The sequence below is a fragment of the Salmo salar genome, chromosome ssa06 (assembly GCF_905237065.1).
Source record: "Salmo salar chromosome ssa06, Ssal_v3.1, whole genome shotgun sequence".
NCBI lineage: Eukaryota > Metazoa > Chordata > Actinopteri > Salmoniformes > Salmonidae > Salmo > Salmo salar.
In genome coordinates, this window is record NC_059447.1 from 81,660,203 (window position 1) to 81,687,231 (window position 27,029).

Consider the following 27,029-nt stretch of genomic DNA (forward strand, 5'->3'; position numbering starts at 1 on the left):
CAGGACACCGTAGTGACGGAAGTGCCTGCTATGGAGGATACGAATGTATTTTTTATCCACGGGTTTGATCATAAATCGGTTTATTTATCGTTAGCCAGATTAAAAATGGCAGCCGTGTTTTTAGTTATGTTGTATGAATATTCTCCTTTATTTTACATTAGTGTCATATCATTATGTTTCGTTGTTACCGCCGCCATGGTCCTCGGCTGGTAGGTTTATCAAATTGCCTTGACAACAACATTAGGCTATGGTTATTAAATTAAGGGCTTATTTTAGCCTACACATAACGTTGCTAGCTATCTGTCATATCTGTGCCGACATTTAGAAGTCAGTCATGTTTATATTCTGTTCAGTAAAGTCCAATTCCTCCTCTCTTTCGCTGTAATAAAGATGGGAAAAGACGTTGATCGTTTGACAGCACACCATTATTGCTACATTGACACCTCACGTGACAAAAATACAGTGACGCAATGTTCGGCACGCGAGAAAATGAAACGTAGCGTTGGATGAACGTGGGCCTGCGGAAATGGAACATAGTGGCATAGCCTCTGAAGTGAACTGCAATGTTCACTTTTCTGCACTGTTGTCTACTCGTTTTATTATAACATTAAAGTGGTTGGCAGAATTTTGTAAATAATTTATAATGTTATACACAAATTGTCATACTTTTCATAAGGTTGGCTATTGGAGAGCGTTCTTTTTTTATATATATCATCCCCAGAAATGGGATTATATAAACGTTTATTTAAAAAAATGGTCTGCGTGCAAAATCAATTTGTCAAGTTGTTATGTAGGCGACTTCGACAATCTCGTCTGATTTCTTATACACACAACATAATGGAATATCTCCATTCAAATGTTCTGTGCTGTTCCACCTCGTCCCCCATAGGTTTGGTTTCGATGTCCCAGTGATTCTTCGTAGCTCTGATGAGACTGAGTCAGTCTTGCCTGTCCCAGAGAAGAGGATGGTTCAGGTGACCAACCCCTTTGCCCTGGAGATGGGGACCTCTGGGGTGGCCTCTGTTACTGGTAAGAGAGCATACAAGGACAGTTATAATGCAAAACACCACACATAGGGCCAGATTCCTGAACCCAGATTAACCCTCCAGGTCCAAAAAACTATTGCAATGGACATTCCGGGGAAACGGGCCCATATAGTATAGTGTTATATTAGGTCTATGCCCCATACTATGTTATAGGTGTGCCGCCATCAAGTATATATAAATGTAGATTTTATTGCATATTATAAACTGGGTAGTTTGGGTCCTGGATGCTGATTGGATGAAACAAAAATACTTCTGTACTGTACTATTTATGGTTGTTGCCAGTTTATAATAGCAATAAGGCACCTCGGAGTTTTGTGATATATGGACAATATACCACGGCTAAGGGCTGTTCTTAGGCACAACGCAACGGGGAGTGCTAGTACACAGCCCTTAGCCATGGTATATTGGCCATATATCACAAACCCCTGAGGTGCCTTATTGCTATTATAAACTGGTTACCAGCGTAATTAGAGCAGTAAAAATAAATGTTTTGTTATACCCATGGGATACGGTCTGATAGACCACGGCTTTCAGCCATCAGCATTCAGGGCTCGAACCACCCGGTTTATAATAAAGCAATAAGGTACGGGGGGTGTGGTATATGGCCTAAGAACAGCCCTTAGCCGTGGTATATTGGTCATATACCACAAACCCCAAAGGTGCCTTATTGCTATTATAAACTGGTTACCAACAAAATTAGATCAGTAAAAGTATATGTTTTGTCATACCTGTGATATACAGTCTGTTATATCATGGCTGTCAGCCAATCAGCATTTAGGGCTCAAACCACCCAGTTTATAATTGAGCAATAAGGCCCGAGGGGGTGTGGTATATGGCCAATATACCACGGCTAAGGGATGTTCTTAAGTGCGACGCAATGCCATTATAAATTGGGTGGTTCGAGCCCTGAATGCTGATTGGCTGACAGCCGTGGTATATCAGACCGTATACCAAAGTATTACAAAACATAATTTTTTCTTCTCTAATTACGTTGGTAACCAGTTTATAATAGCACTAAGGCACCTCGGGGGTTTGTGGTATATGACCAATATACCATGGCTAAGGGCTGTATCCAGATACTCGTTGTTGCGTCACACTTAAGAACAGCCCTTAGCTGTGGTATACTGGTCATATACCACACCCCATCGGGCCTTAATCATTCAATCAACAATGAATCATTCATTATTTTCCTCCTTCCAGAGGGTGTGTCCCTGCATCCATGCTGCCTGGAGCCCTGTGTGCTGAGCTGTTACTGGGGTTGTGGTGTCCATGCCCTCCAGGGGGCGCTACAGACCCACCAACACGGCCCCAGCAGGCTCAGCACACCACAACAGTTCCAGGAAGCCCTGCACTTCCAGTACCACCACTGCCAAAGTTTCCAGTATCCTTCTCAGGGGCTATAATCTGATAATCTGTGTCATTGTTGCTTACTTAGTTTAGTATTATTAGTACATGTTTTGTACATGTGATGGTCCGATTTGATATTCAGGTTCTAGAAGATATTATTTTCTCATGTTGTGTTTATCCTTTATGATATATCGCAAGTTTCATTGATGTATTATGATATATCATGACGTTTAATTATTGTGATATTTAGATGTTACACTAAGATTGAGGATGGATGGAGTACATGCAAGGCTGATTAATGTCTTTCAGTTCAGTTTCATCATGTATTTCACCCCTTAACCAAAGCTTCAGTATCAGTGGAGAGGACAGAGAGGAGCACTACAGTGAAATGCCAGCTGAACTGAGGATCACTGATTTTGGTCATTTGCCGCGGGAACGTTATCCCCTGGTGGCTCTCCTCACACTGGCTGAGCCTGAAGCCAGGGACACATACAACATTGTGAGTATGACCGTCATGGTAACACTTGAACATGTGTAAGCTGGAAGTAGAAGCCTAAATGTTGTTGTCCATTAGTTTACTCCAATTAGGAGAGGGGTGGTAGTGTTAGGGGAACATAATGAAGGAAAACAATAAACACCCCGGTATAAGGTGTGCTCAGTAAGTTTAACGGTACCTTCTCTGCGTGGGTGTTGTCCTAGATGTGACACTCATTATCCCTCATGGTTCCTCTCTCTCAGGCCGCCAGTGTCACCGTAGTCCATGTTCCAGATGATAAATACAGCCTGTCGGCACGGATCCTGTTTCAATACCTCCTCACGGCACAAGGGAACATGTATGAGTTAAAGGTATAGCTTTGTTTCTTTATTCATCATTTATTCATCCAGTCCCATTGAAACAGAAATATATGTTTCTACGGAGTGGGCAAGGGCTCAGTGAGATTACAGTAGCCTGTCATCACTTTCTTCTGATATTTGATTGTGTTCCATTATCCATACTAGCTTTCCACTTAGAATGCAGGCCAATACATTGCTTTCTTCTTAGTGGTATGCTATTCTGGATATTGGAATAAATTGTTGGCTGTTAAGAGCAAGTCCGATGCTGGCAGTTGATGTTCTCGTAAATGCAATGGTATCTGTTGTCTGTTTCCTCCTCCAGTCACTCTTTATGTCAGCTGAGAGCATGGGGTTGTCAGGGGCGACTGACCCCACCCCTAGCACAGAGATACCAACAGAACGACAGGAAAGAGAACATGGAAAGGAGGAAAAGGAGAAGACACCAGGAATGGAAGATGAAGAGGAGTGGTCAGAGGGAAAAGCCAAAGACTGTGTTGTGTGTCAGAATGCACCTGTTAACCGTGTTCTGCTACCCTGCAGGCACGCCTGTGTGTGTGACGGCTGTGTCCATCACTTCCAACACTGCCCCATATGCAGAGCTTTCGTATTGGAGTCTTTTGCCCTGTTCCAGAACTCCCCTATGGAGGAGGAAGAATGAGCTGTGATGTAGCAGGTCAATGTCTTTAGAGTAGCTGTATGGTGGCCAGGATGTGCATGAGCATTATCACTATAGGTGCTGGTCCAATACAGATATAATAGTACTGTTTCATGGGAATCAGTGTTTATCATAGAATGGATGTGATATGGTTTTACACCAAAGTCATCTATTGGACATTTCAAACTGTTGTAGGGCTGTGAGCATATACATTTTATTTTATCACGTTGATAGTTGTGGTGTAAACTATTCCTTGAACTGTTTGTAAACAATGTAGATATGGAAAACCTTCTATTTGTTTTATGTGTAATGTATAGATGTATTTTATTTATTATCAATATACCATACATTACATTTTTCTTCTCCTGAGCATTGATCATTTGTAGGGACAGAAATTATTAATTACATTTTTTGGAAATTGGCAAAGAAGCCAAACCCGGCATCACAGCTTTCTCGAGGTAAAAAACAGCATAACAGTGATCAGTATGATAAAGTTTTTAATATGGCATACTCCTTTTGTATGCTTTTACAGATACAGCCGCTTCAATGGCAACAGTATTGTCTCGTTAATATAATCCTAAATACTGGGCAGAAATGTAACACTACGAGAGGGTAGAGACAATGTATGCATGTCCCATATCTGTAGCTGTTCTGAGGTCACGTCTTGGCAACTCTGTATAGAAATGGTTCTCTGATAAGAACAGATCCCTAATCCACTTTTCCCCCAAGAAACTTTTCTGCATCATACAACTTGGCAAAAAAAAAACTGGTGAGAAGAAAACAAAAAACAAAACAAAAAAAATGGTTTTACTGGTGAGAACGCCCCAACAGCAAACCTCCCCCTACCTCCCCACGTTCACATATAGAAATTTATATGGGCTTGTAGTCCAGCTTGGATTCAAGCTTCTTTGAATCGGCCACCTTGCGAACCGCCTTCATGAAATCCTCTTGAGTGACGTACTCGTGATCGGTACGGATTGCAAACATACCTGGTAGACCGAAAGAGACCAGACTTAGGGAGATCAAAACGCGGTTGGATTCAAGAAAAATCACAGTTTTTGTCAAGCTAGACTGATAATGTACGAGTTAGTCATGACAGCTACCTGCTTCAGTGCAGACGTTTCTCAAATCGGCTCCGTTGAAGCCATCCGAAAGCTTCACGATCGCTTCGTAATCTGAGAAGAAAAAAAGCCAACACCTGTTAAAAGGAAACAGTACATGACTTCAACCTAATATGTCCCAGCTGTGTTCAAATCAACACACCTATCTCTCCATGTTTGGTGATGGGGCCAGAGTGGATCTTCAGGATGTCCAAACGGGCCTGTTCATTGGGCAGCTCAACGTCTGTTGGAACAGTAGAAATAACCATGTGTCACTCTTTTCATACCATAGAGATTTACATGTGTTACTACCTGGTTGTAAAAAGAAGGAAGTGGAGGGGATCATTGTGACCCTACGTCCCAAAGGGGATAAGGTACTGTATGGCTCAGTTGATTCAGCATGGCCCGTGCAACGTCAGGATTGTGGGTTCGCGTCCCGGCGGCACCCATGCGGAAAATGTATGAAGCATGACTAAGTCCCTTTGGATAAAAGTCTACTTAATGGCATATACTATAATATGATGAGTAAGTATGAAGCAGACTGGGTGATGATGGACAGAGAGAGGAGGAAGAACCTACGGATCTTGCGGTCCAGTCTGCCGGGACGCAGCAGCGCGGGGTCCAGGGTGTCAGGCCGGTTGGTGGCCATGATCATCTTGACTCTGTGCAGTGTGTCAAAGCCGTCCATTTGGTTCAGCAGCTGGGTGCACACAGAGATAAGACGGTGAAAATCCAATTCAGCGAGGATTATCTGCCATGGATCCTAATAATGTTAAACACCTTACAGTAATACCCTTCGCTTATTGAAATGACAGTCAAGCTTACTGCAAGCTACACGTCATTGAGTTGTCTTATCTTCAACATCTCCACAATATATACTGTAAGGACCAAGCCACAGAACCAGGTCTTTCCCCAAATAAACGTTTTATTGAACCATCACTCATAGAAAGCAACGTCTGTTGAACAATATCAATTCTATGTAACATATCTAAGTGTTATGGTCGCTCATTTTACCTCCATCAGAGTCCTCTGGATCTCTCTGTCAGCTGACGTGCCCTCTGAGAACCTTCGGCCACCTTGGAGAGAAAAACAAGTATTTAACTTACAACACATTCCCAGTTCCCAGACACTGCACACAATGCTGAGCAAAGGGAGAAGGAATAGATATGGCATCAGGGTTCAGAATGCTTAGCCTGGTCCCAGAACTGTTTGTGCTGTATAGCCAACTGGTTGACAATGACCATAGCAGTTGGCTATACAGTGCAAACTGATCTGGGGCCAGGCTACAGCTCTGGATGCTCACCGATGGCGTCTATCTCATCCATAAAGATGATGCAGGGCTGGTGGTCCCTGGCGTAGTTGAACATCTCCCTGATGAGCCTGGCACTCTCTCCAATGTACTTATCCACAATGGAGCTGGACACAACCTGACACAGGGGGACACAGTGTCAGCCAAGTTTCTCAAAGAATGGTGAAGAGAGTCAGAAAGGCCAGTGGAGTTAAACAAAGTGTAGCCTACAGGTCACCTTTAGGAAGTTACAGTCCATCTGACTGGCCACCGCTCTGGCCAGAAGAGTCTTTCCGGTGCCTAATCAAAAGATAAGTGCATAAAGAAAACCTATGAATAAACCCTCAGGACCTCAGTGATGTAACTTATTTGCATTATTCAGTGTGAATCTCAAAAGTCTCCGTGATTCGCCGCACCCTTTATTCCTTGACCTCCTTCTCAAAACACATTGGAGGAGAAGGTCCGAGGGGCGGGACCTTAGATCTTCTCATCCAATGTGTTTTGAGAGGTAGGTGAAGGAATCAAGAACATGAGAAATCAAGGAAACACTTGAGATTCAGCCTCGGTCTAGAGTGAAATCCTGCTAGATAGTGACTTACCTGGAGGTCCGTAGAGCAGGCAGCCCTTTGGAGGGATAATCCCCACCCTCAGGAATAGCTCAGGGTTGGTCAGGGGCAGCTCAATCACCTGGAACACAGGGGGAAGGTCATATATAAAACCTGACTGGCTCAGGAAAAGCACGTACCCCCATTTTCTAAGAATATCATAAGTGTACAGTAGGATGTGCTAGAAGTTACCTCTCTCAGTTCACGGATCTGCTCGGCCAAGCCCCCGATCTCTGAGTAGGAGATGCTGCCTGGGTCTTCATGGGACATGTTGTACACCAAGGGGTCCACCTCTCTGGGCAGATATCTGAGGTGGGGAAGGGACATCACCAGCAACATTTAAGGCTGACATACCTTTTACTTGGAACATTTTCTTTCAGTAGACTGAATTGACAGTTGCTCAATAGCTGTGTGTGTGTATGTATGCGTGCGTGTACAGTGCCTACCTCATAATGGTGAGGGTGGTCATGTCCAGGGCCACTCTTGTGCCTGGTTTGAGCTGGGATTTATCCAGCTGTGTGAAAATGACAGATAGATGAGCTCCATTACAATCATGGAGAGGTGACACTGACACTCACTGAAAGTAAATAAATGCGGATGATACGAGGGTGCGTCATGGCTCAAGACTTACTTGTCTGCGGCAGCCAACAACATAGCGAGGTCCATTGGTTGCCTTGACAATGACTGAAGACAGGAAGAGAATGAACATGACATAATATGTAATGCCGAAGGGTCAGACATATATAATGATTCAGAGGAAGATTGCAATGTTACAACTTACATTTCTCCTCTGTCAGCTGTTTGAGCACTTCACCAACAATCTGCATAAGTATTACAAGAAGTTGCAGTTAAAATCCATTCTTTATGATACGGAGACAATTTTAGTACACTATTGCCGATCAATAAATCATGTTGTGTGAATACACAATTTTACCTGACCAACACTTTGTAAGGCCTTCAGGTCATTTTCAGATTTTTCATATTGTTTTGTCTGTTCCTTGAGCTGTTCCCTCACTGAAAACACAGGATACAAGTATGAAATCAAGCTATGTAACGTTAGCAAGCTAGTTAACTTTAGCTAGAAGATAGGGCTGTGCTCTGTTAGCTAACTAGCTAGCTTTATTCTAACTAGTTAGCTAACGTTAGCTGATCATTTGTTATTGTTTTAATGTTCAAGTTAAATTCTAACTACTATTGTTAGCTAGCGGTCTTGGCAAATAGCTGGTTAAATAGCTTGCTAAGCACAGCGAATACACTTCAATATACGGTTAACTGCAGCTGTTTTGGTAGCTAGCATTTTGCTAACGCGTTAGCCGGTTGTCATGACCATTCATTTCTATAGCCGATTCTACTGCATGACAAAGCGAGTTAGCCGCTAACCGGTAATGTTGGTTATTTTAGTTAGATAACCCCTTTTATGTGTATTATTTTGAAATATTGACAAAGGCAAGCTAATATATCACTTACACTCTTTTAAACGTCCATCAATCTCTTTATGTTCAAGTAATCTTTTTCTGTAATCTTGAAGTCCCTTTTCTCTGGTGTCAGCCATTTTGCCTCTATGAATTATGGGAATTGTAAACTACTTCTTCTTCTGTGGATGTTATATGGCGGTTGGCAACCAACTTTAAGGTGCATTACCGCCTCCAACTGGACTGGAGTTTGAACCAGAGACAGTGGCCTTCTGTGTCCCAGTCTCAGCCTTGTGACTACACTTTCCTCCCTTCTCTCTCGGCCTAAGGACCTCTCTGGCCCCACCTTTTCCTGGATCGTATACAGGTGTCTTCCCTTACTCTCCCTGTTCCACAACTCTTGCCACTTATTTTTAACCACTGTTCTTATTAATCCCTTGGCTTCTGTTTTACTGATGGACAATTCCAACTCAACATTAGGATGTTTAAGAGCCTGCTTGGCAATAATATCCACTTCCTCATTCCCCTCTACTCCCACATGAGCTGGTACCCAGAGGAACATTACAAATACCCCCATCTGTTTCACCCTATACAAGCACTGCAAAACCTCATACAATACATCCTGTCTGCTCTGTGACACAAATGAATGTAAGCTGTACAAATGAATCAGTGCTGCACAGAAGTCAGAGCAGATGACTACCCTGTCTGGCCTCACCTCCTCCACACACACTGCAGCCAATAGTATGGCCAACAACTCCATTGTGTAAACAGATAAATTATCCGTTGCTCTTTTTGTCACTGCCACCTTAAACTCAGGAACACTAATAGCTGCTCCTGTCCTCTCTGTTTTGGGGTACTTTTCGTTATTATTTTTATTTATTTATTTCACCTTTATTTAACCAGCTAGGCTAGTTGAGAACAAGTTCTCATTTGCAACTGCGACCTGGCCAAGATAAAGCAAAACAGATCGACACATACAACAACACAGAGTTACAGATGGAATAAACAAACATACAATCAATAATACAGTAGAAAAGTATAATTACAGCATGTGCAAATGAGGTAGGATAAGGGAGGTAAGGCAATAAATAGGCCATGGTGAAGAAGTAATTACAATATAGCAATTAAACACTGGAATGGTAGAATGTGCGGAAGATGAATGTGCAAGTAGAGATTCTGGGGTGCAAAGGAGCAAGATAAATAAATAAATACAGTATGGGGATGAGGTAGATTGGATGGGCTATTTACAGATGGGCTATGTACAGGTGCAGTGATCTGTGAGCTGCTCTGACAGCTGGTGCTAGTGAGGGAGGTACGAGTCTCCAGCTTTAGTGATTTTTGCAGAACGTTCCAGTCATTGGCAGCAGAGAACTGGAAGGAAAGGTGACCAAAGGAAGAATTGGCTTTGGGGGCGACCAGTGAGATATACCTGCTGGAGCGCATGCTACGAGTGGGTGCTGCTATGGTGACCAGTGAACTGAGATAAGGCGGGGTTTTACCTAGCAGAGACTTGTAGATGACCTGGAGCCAGTGGGTTTGGAGTCGAGTATGAAGCGAGGGCCAGCCAACAAGAGCGTACAGTCGCAGTGGTGGGTAGTATATGGGGCTTTGGTGACAAAACGGATGGCACTGTGATAGACTGCATCCAATTTGTTGAGTAGAGTGTTGGAGGCTATTTTGTAAATGACATCGCCGAAGTCAAGGATCTGTAGGATAGTCAGTTTTACGAGGGTATGTTTGGCAGCATGAGTGAAGGATGCTTTCGCTGCGAAATAGGAAGCCAATTCTAGATTTAATTTTGGATTGGAGATGTTTAATGTGAATCTGGACGGAGAGTTTACGTCTAACCAGAGACCTAGGTATTTGTAGTTGTCCACATATTCTAAGTCAGAACCGTCCAGATTAGTGATGCTGGACGGGCGGGCAGGTGCGGGCAGTGATCGGTTGAAGAGCATGCATTTAGTTTTACTTGCATTTAAGAGCAGTTGGAGGCCACAGAAGGAGAGTTGTATGACATTGAAGCTCGTCTGGAGGTTAGTTAACACAGTGTCCAAAGAAGGGCCAGAGGAATACAGAATGGTGTCGTCTGCGTAGAGGTGGATCAAAGAATCACCAGCAGCAAGAGCGACATCATTGATGTATACAGAGAAGAGAGTCGGCCCGAGAATTGAACCCTGTGGCACCCCCATAGAGGCTGCCAGAGGTCCGGACAACAGGCCCTCTGATTTGACACACTGAACTCTATCAGAGAAGTAGTTGGTGAACCAGGTGAGGCAATCATTTGAGAAACCAAGTCTGTTGAGTCTGCCAATAAGAATGTTGTGATTGACAGAGTCGAAAGCCTTCGCCAGGTCGATGAATACGGCTGCACAGTAATATCTTTTATCGATGGCGGTTATGATATCGTTTAGTACCTTGAGCATGGCTGAGGTGCACCCATGACCAGCTCTGAAACCAGATTGCATAGCTGAGAAGGTACGGTGGGATTTGAAATGGTCGGTAATTTGTTAACTTGGCTTTCGAAGACTTTAGAAAAGCAGGGTAGAATAGATATAGGTCTGTAGCAATTTGGGTCTAGAGTGTCTCCCCCTTTGAAGAGGGGGATGACTGTGGCAGCTTTCCAATCTATGACAATCTCATACGATATGAAAGAGAGGTTGAACAGGCTAGTAATAGGGGTTGCAACTATTTCGGCAGATAATTTTAGAGAGGGCCCAGATTGTCTAGCCCGGCTGATTTGTAGGGGTTCAGATTTTGTAGCTCTTTCAGAACATCAGCTATCTGGATTTTGGTGAAGGAGAAGTGGGGGAGGCTTGGGCGAGTTGCTGTGGGGGGTGGAGGGCTGTTGATCGGGATAGGGGTAGCCAGGTGAAAGCATGGCCAGCCGTAGAAAAATGCTTATTGAAATTCTCAATTATAGTCGATTTATCCGTGGTGACAGTGTTTCCTAGCCACAGTGCAGTGGGCAGCTGGGAGGAAGTGCTCTTATTCTCCATGGACTTTACAGTGTCCCAGAACTTTTTTGAGTTTGTGCTACAGGATGCATATTTCTGCTTGAAAAAGCTAGCCTTTGCTTTCCTAACTGCCTGTGTATATTGGTTCCTAACTTCCCTGAAAAGTTGCATATCACGGGGGCTAATCGATGCTAATGCAGAATGCCACAGGATGTTTTTGTGCTGGTCAAGGGCAGTCAGGTCTGGAGAAAACCAAGGGCTATATCTGTTCTTGGTTCTACATTTTTTGAATGGGGCATGCTTATTTAAGATTGTGAGGAAGGCAGTTTTAAACAATAACCAGGCATCCTCTATTGACGGGATGAGGTCAATATCCTTCAAGGATACCCGGGCCTGCTCGCTGAAGTGTTTTAGGGAGCGTTTGACAGTGATGAGGGGTGGTCGTTTGACCGCAGACCCATTACGGATGCAGGCAATGAGGCAGTGGTCACTGAGATCTTGGTTGAAAACAGCAGAGGTGTATTTGGAGGGCAAGTTGGTTAGGATGATATCTATGAGGGTGCCCGTGTTTACGGATTTGGGGTTGTACCTGGTGGGTTCATTGATAATTTGTGTGAGATTGAGGGCATCAAGCTTAGATTGTAGGATGGCCGGGGTGTTAAGCATGTCCCAGTTTAGGTCACCTAGCAGCACTAGCTCTGAAGATAGATGGGGGGCAATCAATTCACATATGGTGTCCAGGGCACAGCTGGGGGCAGAGGGTGGTCTATAGCAAGCGGCAACAGTGAGAGACTTGTTTCTGGAAAGGTGGATTTTTAAAAGTAGAAGCTCGAATTGTTTGGGTACAGATCTGGATAGTAAGACAGAACTCTGCAGGCTATCTCTGCAGTAGATTGCAACACCGCCCCCTTTGGCAGTTCTATCTTGTCGGAAAATGTTTGAGTTAGGGATGGAAATTTCAGGGGTTTTGGTGGCCTTCCTAAGCCAGGATTCAGACACGGCTAGGACATCAGGGTTGGCAGAGTGTGCTAAAGCAGTGAATAAAACAAACTTAGGGAGGAGGCTTCTTATGTTAACATGCATGAAACCAAGGCTTTTACGGTTACAGAAGTCAACAAATGAGAGCATCTGGGGAGTAGGAGTGGAGCTAGGCGCTGCAGGGCCTGGATTAACCTCTAGATCACCAGCGGAACAGAGGAGGAGTAGGATAAGGGCACGGCTAAAGGCTATCAGGACTGGTCGTCTAGTGCGTTCAGATCAGAGAGTAAAAGGAGCAGGATTCTTGGCGCGATAGAATAGATTCAAGGCATAATGTACAGACAGAGGTATGGTAGGATGTGATTACATTGGAGGTAAACCTAGGCATTGAGTAATGACGAGAGAGATTTAGATCCTTAGATCCATCTGTGAGTATATTACAGAAAACATAGTATTGTGTTCTTAAATGTTCACATACAACTGAATCTACTCCTTCCTCAACATCCCTTACCCTCTCAAGCAACCATAGATCTATCAGTGGTTGAGGGAGAAACCAAAGTGGGACAGCAGGAAGAAGCACAAAGGGACTAAACTCCCTCCCAAACAACCCCATCTCTCTCGCCATGCAATTGCCTATCCACCCAAAGCTTGTATTCAGATTTTGTCCATGTTCCCAACACTCTAGGAGCACCTTTTTGTCGGATGTGTAACCTTATGTCCTTGTAGATTTACCCATAATGTCATGGCTAGCTGTTGTCTTCTTAACTTTACCGGCATCTCTCCCAACACTACCCGCATCGCTGCCACCGGGAGGTCCTGAGTACTCCACAACATATTCTTAGGGCTTGGGACTGGATAACGTCTAACTTTATGATCCATATGCTATACTTCCATAATCCACTGATGACTTTAACAGCTCTATATATATCATTTTAAACGCCATTCTATCTACCCCCTCTCCATTCCTGACAAGCAACGCATCACATCCAATATTTCCCTTCCTTTGACAACTACTCTGTTAATATGCTCCGCCCATGTCATTCGAGTGTCAAACCAGACCCCCAGGAACCTAAACCCCTCCCACCCTCTCCAGATTCCTTCCATACAGTTTCAGGTATATTTCCTCCCGAAACTTCCTTCTAGAAAAAACACAGTCTGTGTTTTCTCAACTGCAAACTTGAAGCCCCACCTGAGGGACCACTGCTCTACTTCCCTAATCGCTTCTTGAAATCTTCTGGCTGTATGGGTAATATTTCTCCCTCTCTTCCACAGCACTCCATCATCCGCAAACAATGACCTCCCAATATCAGGTCTCACCTGAGAGAATACATTGTCAATCATAATGGAGAACAACAAAGGACTAATGACACTTCCCTGGGGGATACCATTATCCACCTCATAGCTTTCTAACATAGAGCTCCCCACCCTCACTTGTATTGATCGACCAAAAATAAAATCCTTTATCCAGTTAAAAACCCTTCCTCCAACCCCCATGTTATCCAGGTTGATAAGTAGGCCTTCGTTCCACGTCATATCATAAGCCTTCTCTACATCAAAGAAAACAGCTACCACCATCTCCTTATTTGCCTATATCTTCCGTATGACTGACTTAAGGCACAGTACACGATCCATCGTTCCCCTGCCTTGTGGCCTTGTGGCTCAGTTGGTAGTGCTGTGTGGCTCAGTTGGTAGAGCATGGTGTTTGCAACACCAGGGTTGTGGTTTTGATTCCCATGGGGGACCAGTACCAAAAAAAAAAGTATGAAATGTATGCATTCACTACTGTAAGTTGCTCTGGATAAGAGTGTCTGCTAAATGACTAAAATGTAAAAAATGTAAACGTTTCCTGAACCCACTCTGATCTGGTGACATTAGTCCTCTACTCTCCAGAAAGTAAGTCAGCCTTTCCGTTATCATCCTTTCCATAAGTTTACATACGTGAGATGTCAACGCTATCGGCCTATAGCTTGAAGGACTTGTAGGGTCTTTCCCAGGTTTCTGTATTGGCACAACTACTGCCTGCTTCCAACTTCCAGGCAGTTTCACTTTCTGCCTCACCTTATTATAAAGGCCCAATACATTCCCCATTGCAGTGTCACTGAGATGAGCAATCATAATGTAACACATCTCATCCTTCCCAGGAGATGTTACCCCAGCTTTAGCTAATGCACTCTTCATCTCAGCCAACGTAAAAGGGCCATTCAATGTATCCCCCACCATCTCTTTCTGATCCAGGAACCCCACATGTTCTTCTCTGACCCTGTCTCTCCCCCCCACGCTGCCCCTCTTCTGTCAGATTATTTGAGCTGTGCACCTTCACAAATACCTGGGCTAACATCTCTGCCTTCTCCATATCTCTCACTGCAACAATCCCCCCACTTTTCAGCACAGGGAGATCCCAATCTCTTCTGACCCCACTCATCCTTCTACTGCTTGTGCTTGTTTACACTGAATCAGGTGCTGGTAATTATGGGACCTTTTCAACATTCTGAAAGCGCTGTTCCTACTCTTCACTGCTTCTCTACACCCTTCACTCTACCAGGGGACTGTGTTACTCTTTCTTCCCCCTGTACCCATAGGAATCACCTGCCTTGAGGCCCCTACTATTGCTCCTCTTATTCCCTCATTGACTGTTTCTATATCTGAATGAAGATCTACCTGGGACAACTCCTGTTCACTCAACTCCTGAAACTGACACCACTCCACTTTCCCAAATATCCATCTCCTACTGATTCTTCCTCCCTCATGATAGGATGATAGTGATCACTACCCACTGTACAGTCGTGGCCAAAAGTTTTGAGAATGACATAAATATTAATTTCCACAAAGTTTGCTGCTTCAGTGTCTTTAGATATTTTTGTCAGATGTTACTATGGAATACTGAAGTATAATTACAAGCATTTCATAAGTGTCAAAAGCTTTTATTGACAATTACATGAAGTTAATGCAAAGAGTCAATATTTGCAGTGTTGACCGTTCTTTTTCAAGACCTCTGAAATCCGCCCTGGCATGCTGTCAATTAACTTCTGGGCCACATCCTGACTGATGGCAGCCCATTCTTGCATAATTAATGCTTGGAGTTTGTCAGAATATGTGGGTTTTTGTTTGTCCACCTGCCTCTTGAGGATTGACCACAAGTTCTCAATGGGATTAAGGTCTGGGGAGTTTCCTGGCCATGGACCCAAAATATCTATGTTTTGTTCCCCGAGCCACTTAGTTATCACTTTTGGCTTATGGCAAGGTGCTCCATCATGCTGGAAAAGGCATTGTTCATCACCAAACTGTTCCTGGATGGTTGGGAGAAGTTGCTCTCGGAGGATGTGTTGGTACCATTATTTATTCATGGCGGTGTTCTTAGGCAAAATTGTGAGTGAGCCCACTCCCTTGGCTGAGAAGCAACCCCACACATGAATGGTCTCAGGATGCTTTACCGTTGGCATGACACAGGACTGATGGTAGCGCTCACCTTGTCTTCTCCGGACAAGCTTTTTTTTCCAGATGCCCCAAACAATCAGAAAGGGGATTCATCAGAGAAAATGACTTTACCCCAGTCCTCAGCAGTCCAATCCCTGTACCTTTTGCAGAATATCAGTCTGTCCCTGATGTTTTTCCTAGAGAGAAGTGGCTTCTTTGCTGCCCTTCTTGACACCAGACCTTCCTCCAAAAGTCTGCCTCACTGTGCGTGCAGATGCACTCACACCTGCCTGCTGCCATTCCTGAGCAAGCTCTGTACTGGTGGTGCCCCGATCCCGCAGCTGAATCAACTTTAGGAGACAGTCCTGGCGCTTGCTGGATTTTCTTGGGCGCCCTGAAGTCTTCTTCACAACAATTGAACTGCTCTCCTTGAAGTTCTTGATTATCTGATAAATGGTTGATTTAGGTGCAATCTTACTGGCAGCAATATCTTGCCTGTGAAGCCCTTTTTGTGCAAAACAATAATGACGGCACGTGTTGTCACGCCCTGACCATAGAGAGCCCTTGTTTCTTTATGGTGTAGTAGGTCAGGGCATGACTAGGGGGTTGTCTAGTTTAATATTTCTATGTTGTGTTGTAGTTTATATTTTCTATGTTGGTGTTTTTGTATGATTCCCAATTAGAGGCAGCTGGTAATCGTTGTCTCTAATTGGGGATCATATTTAAGTAGCTATTTTTCCCACCTGTGTTTGTGGGATATTGTTTTGTGTTTGTGCCTGTGCACCACGTAGTCAAGTTTAGTTGTTCGTTTATTTGATTTATTTGTTTTTGCTTGAAGTTTCACTTTGGAATAAAGATGTGGAACTCTACACATGCTGCACCTTGGTCCCGTTCTTACGACAACCGTGACACGTGTTTCCTTGCAGGTAACCGTGGTTGACAGAGGAAGAACAATGATTCCAATCACAACCCTCCTTTTGAAGCTTCCAGTCTGTTATTTGAACTCAAGCAGCATGACAGAGTGATCTCCAGCCTTGTCCTCGTCAACACTCACACCTGTGTTGACGAGATGATGTCAGCTGGTCCTTTTGTGGCAGGGCTGAAATGCAGTGGAAATGTTTTTTGGGGATTCAGTTCATTTGCATGGCGAAGAGGGACTCTGCAATTAATTGCAATTCATCTGATCACTCTTCATAACATTCTGGAGTATATGCAAATTGCCATCATACAAACTGAGGCAGCAGACTTTGTGAAAATTAATATTTGTGTCATTCTCAAAACTTTTGGCCACAACTGTAGATTCCTTCAAAACCTCCCAGTTACATCTGCCTGCCATTGAATTTGAGATCCAGAGTAGATTCATTTCCAGTTATTGGGTCAATCCTGGTTCCCCGGCTGTCATTACGACTCATAAGCCCTTTCTCAGGAATTGTAAACTTCAGAGAGGATGTGTTTAGTTTCTGTGCCATCGTGCCATTTGTCAACTTTGCCACATGGTGCTGTGTCTCCTCATTCTTCTCATTATGATGAGGACCAAAGGATGCTCTAAAGCAGTGTTTACCAACGAGGGGTACTTGGCCTATCCACAGGGGGTACATGAGAAAACTCATGAGACGATAGGCTTACTGATTAAGTGCACATGACGGTGTACTTCAGGGGGACTCCGGGCAGAGCAAAATTCAGTTGGTGGTACAGTAACCCAAAAGGTTGCGAACCACTGCTCCAAAGGATGCCACTCGAACACAAAATAAGTTTCATTAGGAAATACAATATTTTGCCCTTCTTTCAAATCACAAAAACACATTATTCTAACTCAGTATGAATCTGGTAATGTTTGGCTTGTGTGACTTTCCCATGAAGAGTCACAGATGAATAATACAAATATTTTACAACACTCTTCTAGTCTGGATATCATCTTACCATATTTGACAGAGCACATCATTTTGTTATGAGCAAGCTAAGGTTTTTTATAGCATGATGAATCCTTGAACTTCCTGAGAAGAGAATGGGAGGGGGTGCAGGCTGATTGTGAGTTGGTGGTTAAGACTATCAGTTTGGTTGAAGCACTTCTCATGTGTTCTTTGTGAGCATAGTAGGCAGCAGAGGCGGCTAAAGTGAGGAAGCAAAGCTATAGAACAGCTGTGTGTATCTTAAACACCCCTACCACCAACGCCTGTGCCCACAAACACAGGAAAAGTTTAAACAAAGACAAAAGACGGTCATAAAATATATCTGTTGTCAAAACATTCAGCCTTTTAATATTTTTTTCACCATCCCTTTGCTTCACTTCCATATCATCTCTTTTTTAGTGTCCATGTGTGTAATAGGGTAGGGAGCCAAAAGCATGCCTGTTTGAATCATTCTAATGTGTAAACACTTAACTTAATGGACTATTTCAGAAGGACGCCTTACGCAAGACCACTCAGGCCTTGCTATCATCATGCACTATGTCTTCTTCCTGTCACTAACTAGCCTGAGAATAGAAGACACCCAGTGATGTCATCCTAACAAGACAGGACACGGCTGGAAGTCCATCTGCATTTCCTGTATTCACAGAAAGGACTGGATGTTTGTTGAAGGGTATAAGAAAAGTCACAGTGTGACATCAGTGGGACAGCAGAGTTGTGTAGGATGTTCTTGGGGTGGCAGGTAGCCCAGTGGTTAAGCGTTGGGCCAGTAACTGGAAGGTTGCTGGATTGGATCCCTGAGCTGACAAGGTAAAATCTGTTGTTCTGCCCCTGAACAAAGCACTGTTCCCTGGTAGGCCATCATTGTAAATAAGAATTTGTTCTTAACTGACTTGCCTATAAAAAATGTTTTATTCAACTTAGTGGAGGGTACCTACCTACCAGGAAGGTTCTAGAGTATGGTATGAGATTGAGTTGTAGAAGCTGCGTTAGAGAGACCGTAGGGGAGATTGCAGGGACAAAACACAATGTTTGATTGATGGAACATTTTCTATGATATCAAATGTAATTTAAAAAAAATTGTCATTGTAATAGGACTATACAGTTGAATAAAAAGGAGAGCAGTCGTAAGTCAGTCAAAAATCAATCCAGTGTATTACAAGTTGCAAAAGGGAGACCATCCAGCACAGAAGGATAGAACATGTCAAACCGGCCTTCTCTGAGCAGTTGTGAACTGATTAGATTATCGAACAGTGTCCACAGAATGTCATCAATACAGTGCAACAGTGAGTAATCAGTGTGTCCTCAGTGCTTGTACCTGGACCTTCCGTAATCTCTCTCATCCATAACATTCAGCATCAAGTCTAGTGAAACTCTGAACATTGTGTTGATCACTCTAAACTAAATATGAGCTTACATGTCCTTATTACGGGTCATGAGAAAAGAAGAAACACGCATACTGCTCTTGATAGTATCACTGCTCTTTAAAAAGCTTTACGTATCGACCTCAAGGCCTTTGTCAGAGCTTTATCTTATTATTTTGTATCTAATTCAACTATTAAGGGCTTGTAAGTAAGCATTTCACTGTAAGGTCTAAACTTGTTGTATTCGGCACATGTGACAAATAAAGTTTGATTTGATTTGTTACTATACACCTGCAAAAAAGTTAGCTCAGATGTGCGAGTGCCTTTTGATTTTTTTCCTATCACGGTCATCAGTTCCATTTTAATCTCAAAACAACAGAAATGATTTAGTGATAGTGATTCTACAGTATGTGGTGTTGTTGTCCAGTGTTCCAGGGGAGTACTGTCTTGCACAGTATGGTATTGCAACCATGAGGGCTACTTCTGGTCTCAGCTGGGACCACTGCATTTACCTCAAGGTTACACAAGGAGCTGATTTGCCCCCCAAGACATTTCACAAGATAAACACATTGGAAGTATAGACAAAGAGTAATTAGAAACAGTGTTTTTTTTCTATGCTTGTTTTTCCCTTTTCAATGTAGGAATACAGTACAGAGATGTATACGATACAGAGTGCTCAGTGTGATCTGATATAGGTGATACTTTCTGCTGTAGATTAGAACTCTAGGATGTGGTAAAGGCCTACTGATAAATGGGACCTTTTACTATGATGAGATCCTGTTGTTTTGGCCGAGCAAACAACCTCTGGGCTGTCACGCTGCATTAGTACTCTGCAGGGGAGGTTTCAATGGAAAACGCAGCAAGCAGCAGTTTATGGGAATTTCTTTGTTTTAAAAGCTACAGATTATACTGAGTAATCAGTGGCGTCATGCCCATAGGGGGCACAGGGGCACATGCCCCCTCAGATTTGTCCTGTTAAGAAACATTTTGAAAAAATAAACAAAATTTGCTGTAATACTACTAGCCACTTAGCAATTTTATGAAGTTGGCTTTAGCTAGCGCAGATAGGTTCCCAATCTCCTAACCTCATATCTAGCTACCAATAAGCCCTTTCAGGCAATCAATCAAGTTAGATCAGCTTGCTAGTCTAACTATTTTAACTCGCATGTCTGTTGAAAAGTTTGGTATACTTTAGAAAAGCAAGCAATAACTAAATATACTGAATAAGACACATTCCTTTCAATCTTTTACACAGATTTTAGTAGAGATGCAGAGAAGCATATTTAGTTTCTTAAAAAAAACACCTGTCAACAGGATACAGATAGCTAAAGAGATATGCTTAGATATGCAGAAAAATTTGCATATTTTTTTTACATAGGATTAAGCATAATGATTATGGTTTTAGATTGCAGAAAAAAGCTGTTTCAGGTGTTTGAAAAAGGCAAAATTCTCAAACTTAACCCCCTCCACTCCCACCCCCATCATCTGACATCCTCACTTACTTCGTGCCCCCTCAGAGTTTGGGGATGCATGACGCCCCTGTAGGTAATGGTACCCCATAGTCATCTGGTCTCCAAATGTAGAGAATGAGCGGCATCCATCTGGCAGCACCCCTTAATTACATTTTAGTCAGCAGCATACCACCCTGTATTCCACTGCTGACTTGCCTCTGAAGCTAAACAGGGTTGGTCCTGGTTGGTCCCTGGATGGGAGACCAGATGCTGCTGGATGTGGTGTTGGAGGCACTCTTTCCTCGGGTCAAAATAACTATCCTAGTGCACCAGGCCAGTGATTGGGGACATTGCCCTGTGTATGGTGCTGTCATTTGGATGAGATGTTAAACGGGTGACCTTACTCTCTGTGGTCACAAAAAATCCCTTGACACTTATTGTAAGAGTAGGAGTGTTAACCCCGGTGTCCTGGCTACATTCCCAATCACACCATCATGGCCACCTCATCATCCCCATTAGCTTCCAATTGGCTCATTCATCCCCCTCCTCTCCCTGTAACTATTCCCCAGGTTGTTGCTGTAAATGAGAATATGTTCTCAGTCAACTTACCTGGTAAAATAAGGGTTAAATTAAACAAATAATGCAATTTGAATGAGGACAGACAGTGAAGCAAGCACCACAGCAGCTTCAACTCATCAACCCCTCTGCAAATCAAACATGTGTTGTTAATTCTCTAGATATTTGGTCTCTGGATGCTGTTAACATTCTCAACTCGGAAGCATTAAAAAAACTTTCCTGTGGGAAATATCCCGTGGGGTCATGGACATGGCACTTGATCAACTTAAAAAAAACATTCCTACAGTATATTAGGCCTAGGTCAAATCTTTAGGCTAAATCTCAGGGACCGTATTTATAGTCTCCCAGTCACAGAGCTGTATTATCCATATTATCTTCATTTTACTACTTTTACTCTTTGTGAATAAGGGCCCTTAACTGTGATCCGACGTACAATATCATGTAGAGTGTTGTATTTTGTATGTACAGTAATGTTCTGGGCTGTTGTTGTTTGTTCGTACTATTGGTTGTCTGTTCCTTGTTATCTTCATAAGATGTGCGACATTCTGTGAGCTGTCCAATCTAACTGATATGAACATTAAATGAAATCTCAGATACCTTCGAAAATAAAAATCTGAGTTCCTGTTTGTGTTTCGAAATCCTATGTCCTTGTTGTCACTTTGAAATGAAGTTTTTGTGTACATGCGGCCTGTGTTTGTTAGTGTAAGTGTGATCTGTGTCCAATTCTATGTTACTCTATGTTGTATCAGTCCAACCAGAAACCATCTGGTTGTGAGATGACCGTGCATCCTTCCCTGTAAGTGTACTGTTAGTATATAGTACAATATACTGTTGCACTTGGAGACATTATTAACTTTTTTCTTCATTCTGTAGTTCAATAAAGGACCATTTGGAGAGATTCAGTACAATATTTATGGAGCATTGGAGATAGGCCACAGTATATTAGCTCAATCTCCCCCTCACTTCAGTTGTCGACTGAAATTCACACTAACAAATTTAAACGGTAAACCCACACACAGTGGCACACAAATAAAAACTGTTTAAAAATGTCCACTTTTACAAAGATCAGCTTTACCATTTACTGACCTAGCAAAGATGTGCCAAAGTGTCAGCTCAGTGCAATAGTCAAACAATCCAAGGTAAGTGTTTCCTTCCTAGATTCGTAAAGGACTGAAAGTCCAGCAGCAAACACACTTCTTATGCGAGTGGAGATCTTATCTGAAAGGACATGTGACATACCATCAATGATGGGAACGGAGCATAAAGTAAATACAGACGCAGTTTTTTATGGGAAACACATTGAGTGCATCTGCTCAAACTAATCTGAATACAGTGAGTGAGTTCCAAATGGCACCCAATTTACTACATATTCCCCTATGGCCCCTGGTCAAAAGTAGTGCACTATAAAGGGATTAGGATGCATTTTAGGATGCACACACCGTCTCCCTCTGACTTCCTGCCTTAAGGGCAATGACACTTTCGTTTAATAAACAACATAGCTATTTCAGTCTTAAACAGTCACTCAACCAGATCACTGCAAATGGAAGCCCTGCTGGCCTTGTACTTAATTAACGATCAACATTGATGCAGGGCTTCAGGCTGACTGAAAATGAATAGAACCACGGAAGGGTAGGCACCACTTTTGAAGAAAATAACATGAATTGTTTTCTAAAAAAAGCCATGTCAGGAAATGGAAAGAGAAATACAGGAACACTTGAATGGACGTATAGTCGCAGCAGTAGTTAGGATGATATACTGTACACAGCACACAGATGAGGACACACAAGTCAAAACCGGTCTGTTCTGTGTGCATTATGAATAAGACAAGCCAACACCTTTGTTTGGAATGGAAAGTTACTGGTATGAGTAAGTACATCAAGCTGAAACCCATCTTATTGTCACAAATTACAACTAAATCAAGGATTGCGTATCTGTTGAGGAGTGGCTTAATGCAAAGGGACAGATGAAAACATTCCAATAAATGTTAAGAATGGCACAGTGGTCACCAAATGTCTAAACATGTTGTAACGTGCTGAACAGGTAGCTATGTTTACCTTCTCAGGATTGGGACTGTATAGCTTTCAGCCTTAACAGTTGGTCTGCCGGCTTTTTTTCGAGTCCCATGTAGGTGACCTGACCGTCTTGTCCATGTAATCTTATTCATTATGATCTAAAATACTTCTTTGCTGTGAGACATCATATGAATACGGGCTCCGACGACAGCTGGGTTTGGGTTCTGATACTGAAATATTTAATGTAAACATTCAATATAATACAAGGACATTATATTTGGTTTTCCAATCATAAAATGGCTTAAGATTAGATCATGTTTATTGACCTTTATTAATATAGTAAATACTTGACCCATTCGTCCAGGAGGAGTTCGGTCAAATTAACATTTCAGTCCTATACATTTCTGATCATAAAGTTTGTATATAAATATAATGAAGCAATGAAATAAGTAGACACATCAAAATGCTAAGTCCTGTTCCAAATCCCAATCCATATTGTGTGGGCATAACATGTCAGCACCGCAGCCTTCCACATCTCTGATATCTTCCTCAATCTATTCCAACCTCCTGTCATGAGGTCAATAAGTGAAAATGCTGCACCTCACTAAATGTTTATTTGCAAGTACACACTGTGTAAGGGGGTCCCTTCAACCAGTGGATGTCTAGTCTGTTAAATCACTTCCTGTGTCCACTTAGGCTCCTGCTGATATCAAATGGTCCCGTTACTGTAATCCTTCTAGTCTGGGTCATTGGTTCCATATGCATGAAATGATGTCTTGTCCACTCTCTGCACTTCCTCGTTCTGGAGCTCCATGGGTGGGTTTGGCGGTGAGAGTTTGGTCCCAACGTGGAAAGCCTTTTCCCGTGGGAATGTGGGGGCCTCAGGGGGCCTCTGGGGCTTACACAGTGTCAGCTTCCTCCAGAGGAAGCGCAGCACCGAGGGGCTGAGGATGATGAAGAGCCAGGGGTCGATGATGGAGTTGAAGGACAGCAGGCGGAGAGCAGCGAGATCAGTGCCATAGCTCTCATTTGACCTGCCCATGAAGTTGATGAACACACGGAGCTATGGGGGACACACACACACAGACACACACACACACACAAAGAGAAATGCATCACAGTCAGTTATTCAGAATTTCAATATTAACAAAATATGGTTATCAAGTAAGACAGTATCCTTATTATCTATTAAAGGCCAGGAAGTATTGGTTGCAGCTAGTAGGCTTCAGCTATAACAGGTGCAAGAACACTGCAATAAGTACATGGTAATATAATAAATAAATAATCACAATATGTCAATGGTCTTGCTCCATGTAAGCCTAAGTCTTTCATTATTGATATATTAAATGTTTAAATTGGGTTGATGTTGTTTATGATGATGTAACAGAAGAGGACATGGTTATGTTAAAGAGAACCATTTTGAACTGTAACATATGTGAAGAGATACTTGGGTTGAGAGAAGGGAGGGCACACACACACTGCACATTAGACAGTATCTCAATATTTTCAATATTTTTGGACCTGCAACATCGAAACGAATGCTCTTACCACTAAAGGAAACGAACAGATGACAAAGGTAACCGTTATGAACAGCAAAAGCAGAAGATGCTCCACTTCTTCCGTCATAGAGAGGGATCTTTGGTAGAACCGTATCCGTCGCGTTAAAACACGCGCTTTGCATCTCCTATACATCATAATTAAGTGGTAGACGACAGATAAGTTACAGACCACTGTGGTAGAAATCATGATGAGAGTCAATGACGCATACACACCGACGTGTACTTTTGGTTTGGTTTCTAATGGGACCATGTCAAAGAAGCACCAAGTCCCCGGGCAATATTGAACGTATTTTCCAAAGCCCACGAAAGGTGCTAGGCAGAAAAGGATGCAGATCAGGTAGATGAGTGTAATGGTGATGTATCCGCAGCGTTTTCTCAAGTGCCGTTCGTAAAAATACGGGTGTCCAAAGGAGAGGTAGCGCTCCAAAGCCATGGCGCACAGAATGGCCAAAGTGGCGAGGCTGAAAAACGTCATGCTGAACCCAAAATAGTCGCATACCGCTCCATTTCCACCCATACCCATCAAGGTCCTGTTTTGTGTATAGGAGGCTAGTACGAGAGGACTGACAGAGAAGGTACCCAGTAGGTCCGTAATCACCAGCGCGGTCACCAGCACCTGGAAAAGGGATGGACTTTGCCTCCGGCGCCGCATCTCCAAGAGGACCAAGGCGATTAAATTGCCCAGAACTCCCGCCGAAAACATTGCCGCGGACATATAGAGATTCCCAGACGAGACATTGTCTCTGTCACCGCACGTTAATTTAGATTTGTAATCCATAAAAAAAGTATTAACCTACTCCACTAAGCGGTAAACGCATGACCTGATCAATGTAACTTTTATGCAGATCAGTGCACACAAAGGAGCAACGTCCGCGTCCAACTGACATAAATGCGGCTCATCTCGTGTCAACAAAAACGCAGATTTATTTTCAGTCCCACCCACCACCCACACACGCAACCATGTGGTTCACTGTGCTGACAGTGTAGTGTGAGCACACACTGTGTGCGTTCCTCTGCCCAGGCGTGGCTGACGTATTTCAGATCTTACAACGCATGGATAGGTAGGCCTATTTTAAGTATAAACTAATGTCGCGTTCAAAACAACTGGGAGCTCAGAACTCAGAATTCGCAAATCTACGACTTCCGACGTCAATGCGTTCAAAATAACTGGGAACTCGGAAAGAAAACAGCTCCAGCTGGGAATAATCGACTTGAACAGTCATCCTACTCGGAATCCCAACTCGGAGTTCCCAGTTGTTTTGACCGCGGCATATGACTACGGTCAGCCTGCTCAGGTGGAGAAGTGCGCACTACCCACTTTTAATTAATTTTTAAAGATTGTATTACTTACCCTCGGATTTAATTTGTTTTCACTTTTTGTTTAGGCCTACTGTTATATGTCTGCCTGATAAATGCCACTTTTATATGTAGCCTTCTTTTGTATAGGCCTACAGGTCGAGAGTGGTGGCTGATGGCAGGGGCTCATAGTAACACATGGAAATTATTTTATGGAACTGTATCCAACATCAAACAAATAATTTCCATGTGTTTCATACCATTGCATGTGTTCTATTCTAGCCATTACTATGAGCCGACATACCCTCACCAGCCTCCTCTTCTTTCAGGGATGTGCTTGTCGAATAAAGATCTTGTACTAAGATATTGTAGAATATACGGAAGAAAATGATGTATTTTCTTTTTTATTTATTTATACAAAGCCACACTGAGACACTTTGGACTAATTCCTTGATGAGATTCACAACTAGTGACTTCTCAGGCCTTCAAATGCTTACCTTAATAATGAACTGGACCTGGAGTTCCTATCAGCTCAAAATGATTTGTTTTAATATCGTATAATGTTGGTCTTTCTTTTTAAACAATCTTTATTAAGAGCTGTCATTTTATTGTGAGGAACTGTAGTTGTATCAGATATTTATTCTGTTTTGTGAGTGATATTTCTTGTTGAAGATAAGGTAAAAGATAAGGTAAAAATACTGTAGAAGATAAGGTAGAAGATATTGTAAGAGATAAGGTAGAAGATATTGTAGGAGATAAGGTAGAAGATAATGTAGGAGATAAGGTAGAGGATATTGAAGAAGATAAGGTAGAAGATATTGTAGGAGATAAGGTAGAATATATTGTAGGAGATAAGGTAGAATATATTGTAGGAGATAAGGTAGGAGATAAGGTAGAATATATTGTAGGAGTTAAGGTAGAAGATATTGTAGGAGATAAGGTAGATTATATTGTAGGAGAAAAGGTAGAATATAAGGTAGAAGATATTGTAGGAGATAAGGTAGAATATATTGTAGAAGATAAGGTAGAAGATATTGTAGAAGATACTGTATGAGATTAAGGTAGAAGATAAGGTAGAAGACATTGTAAGAGATAAGGTAGATGATAAGGTAGAAGATATTGTAGAATATATTGTAGGAGATAAGGTAGAATATAAGATAGAAGATAAGGTAGAAGATATTGTAGAAGATACTGTAGGAGATTAAGGTAGAATATAAGGTAGAAGATAAGG

At 42.6% G+C, this 27,029-nt stretch overlaps 3 protein-coding genes across 3 annotated transcripts; 1 reads left to right on the plus strand and 2 right to left on the minus strand.

Moving 5' to 3' along the window:
* Nucleotides 1-3: 3 nt before the first annotated feature.
* On the plus strand, nucleotides 4-4,236 carry LOC106608169 (cell growth regulator with RING finger domain protein 1). The gene is made up of 6 exons (XM_014205951.2): nucleotides 4-209; nucleotides 890-1,029; nucleotides 2,247-2,427; nucleotides 2,745-2,892; nucleotides 3,132-3,239; nucleotides 3,550-4,236. The coding sequence occupies exons 1-6, from the start codon at nucleotides 31-33 to the stop codon at nucleotides 3,883-3,885; spliced, it is 1,092 nt and encodes a 363-aa protein (XP_014061426.2). The 5' UTR covers nucleotides 4-30; the 3' UTR covers nucleotides 3,886-4,236.
* Nucleotides 4,237-4,362: 126 nt separating this feature from the next.
* LOC106608168 (26S proteasome regulatory subunit 10B) lies at nucleotides 4,363-8,504 on the minus strand. The gene is made up of 14 exons (XM_014205950.2): nucleotides 8,343-8,504; nucleotides 7,810-7,889; nucleotides 7,657-7,696; nucleotides 7,507-7,559; nucleotides 7,322-7,389; nucleotides 7,068-7,182; nucleotides 6,870-6,957; nucleotides 6,509-6,570; nucleotides 6,286-6,409; nucleotides 5,997-6,058; nucleotides 5,562-5,682; nucleotides 5,146-5,226; nucleotides 4,986-5,057; nucleotides 4,363-4,871 (listed from the first exon to the last, which is right to left on the minus strand). The coding sequence occupies exons 1-14, from the start codon at nucleotides 8,425-8,427 to the stop codon at nucleotides 4,753-4,755; spliced, it is 1,170 nt and encodes a 389-aa protein (XP_014061425.1). The 5' UTR covers nucleotides 8,428-8,504; the 3' UTR covers nucleotides 4,363-4,752.
* A 13,320-nt stretch (nucleotides 8,505-21,824) lies between these two features.
* On the minus strand, nucleotides 21,825-25,482 carry LOC106608165 (prostaglandin E2 receptor EP2 subtype). Its single transcript, XM_014205947.2, has 2 exons — nucleotides 24,492-25,482; nucleotides 21,825-24,006 (listed from the first exon to the last, which is right to left on the minus strand). Exons 1-2 carry the CDS (start codon nucleotides 25,278-25,280, stop codon nucleotides 23,680-23,682), a joined length of 1,116 nt encoding a protein of 371 aa, XP_014061422.1. The 5' UTR covers nucleotides 25,281-25,482; the 3' UTR covers nucleotides 21,825-23,679.
* Nucleotides 25,483-27,029: the final 1,547 nt, after the last annotated feature.

Coding starts and splice junctions, on each gene's coding strand:
- LOC106608169 (XM_014205951.2), top strand. CDS start 31: ATGGAGGATACGAATGTATTTTTTATCCACGGGTTTGATCATAAATCG. Junction 210..889: donor GCCGCCATGGTCCTCGGCTG/GTAGGTTTATCA, acceptor CGTCCCCCATAG/GTTTGGTTTCGATGTCCCAG. Junction 2,428..2,744: donor CACCACTGCCAAAGTTTCCA/GTATCCTTCTCA, acceptor CCAAAGCTTCAG/TATCAGTGGAGAGGACAGAG.
- LOC106608168 (XM_014205950.2), bottom strand. CDS start 8,427: ATGGCTGACACCAGAGAAAAGGGACTTCAAGATTACAGAAAAAGATTA. Junction 7,560..7,656: donor ACAGCTGACAGAGGAGAAAT/GTAAGTTGTAAC, acceptor TCCTGTCTTCAG/TCATTGTCAAGGCAACCAAT. Junction 6,059..6,285: donor GGATGAGATAGACGCCATCG/GTGAGCATCCAG, acceptor TTTCTCTCCAAG/GTGGCCGAAGGTTCTCAGAG.
- LOC106608165 (XM_014205947.2), bottom strand. CDS start 25,280: ATGGATTACAAATCTAAATTAACGTGCGGTGACAGAGACAATGTCTCG. Junction 24,007..24,491: donor TCTGTTCGTTTCCTTTAGTG/GTAAGAGCATTC, acceptor TGTCCCCCATAG/CTCCGTGTGTTCATCAACTT.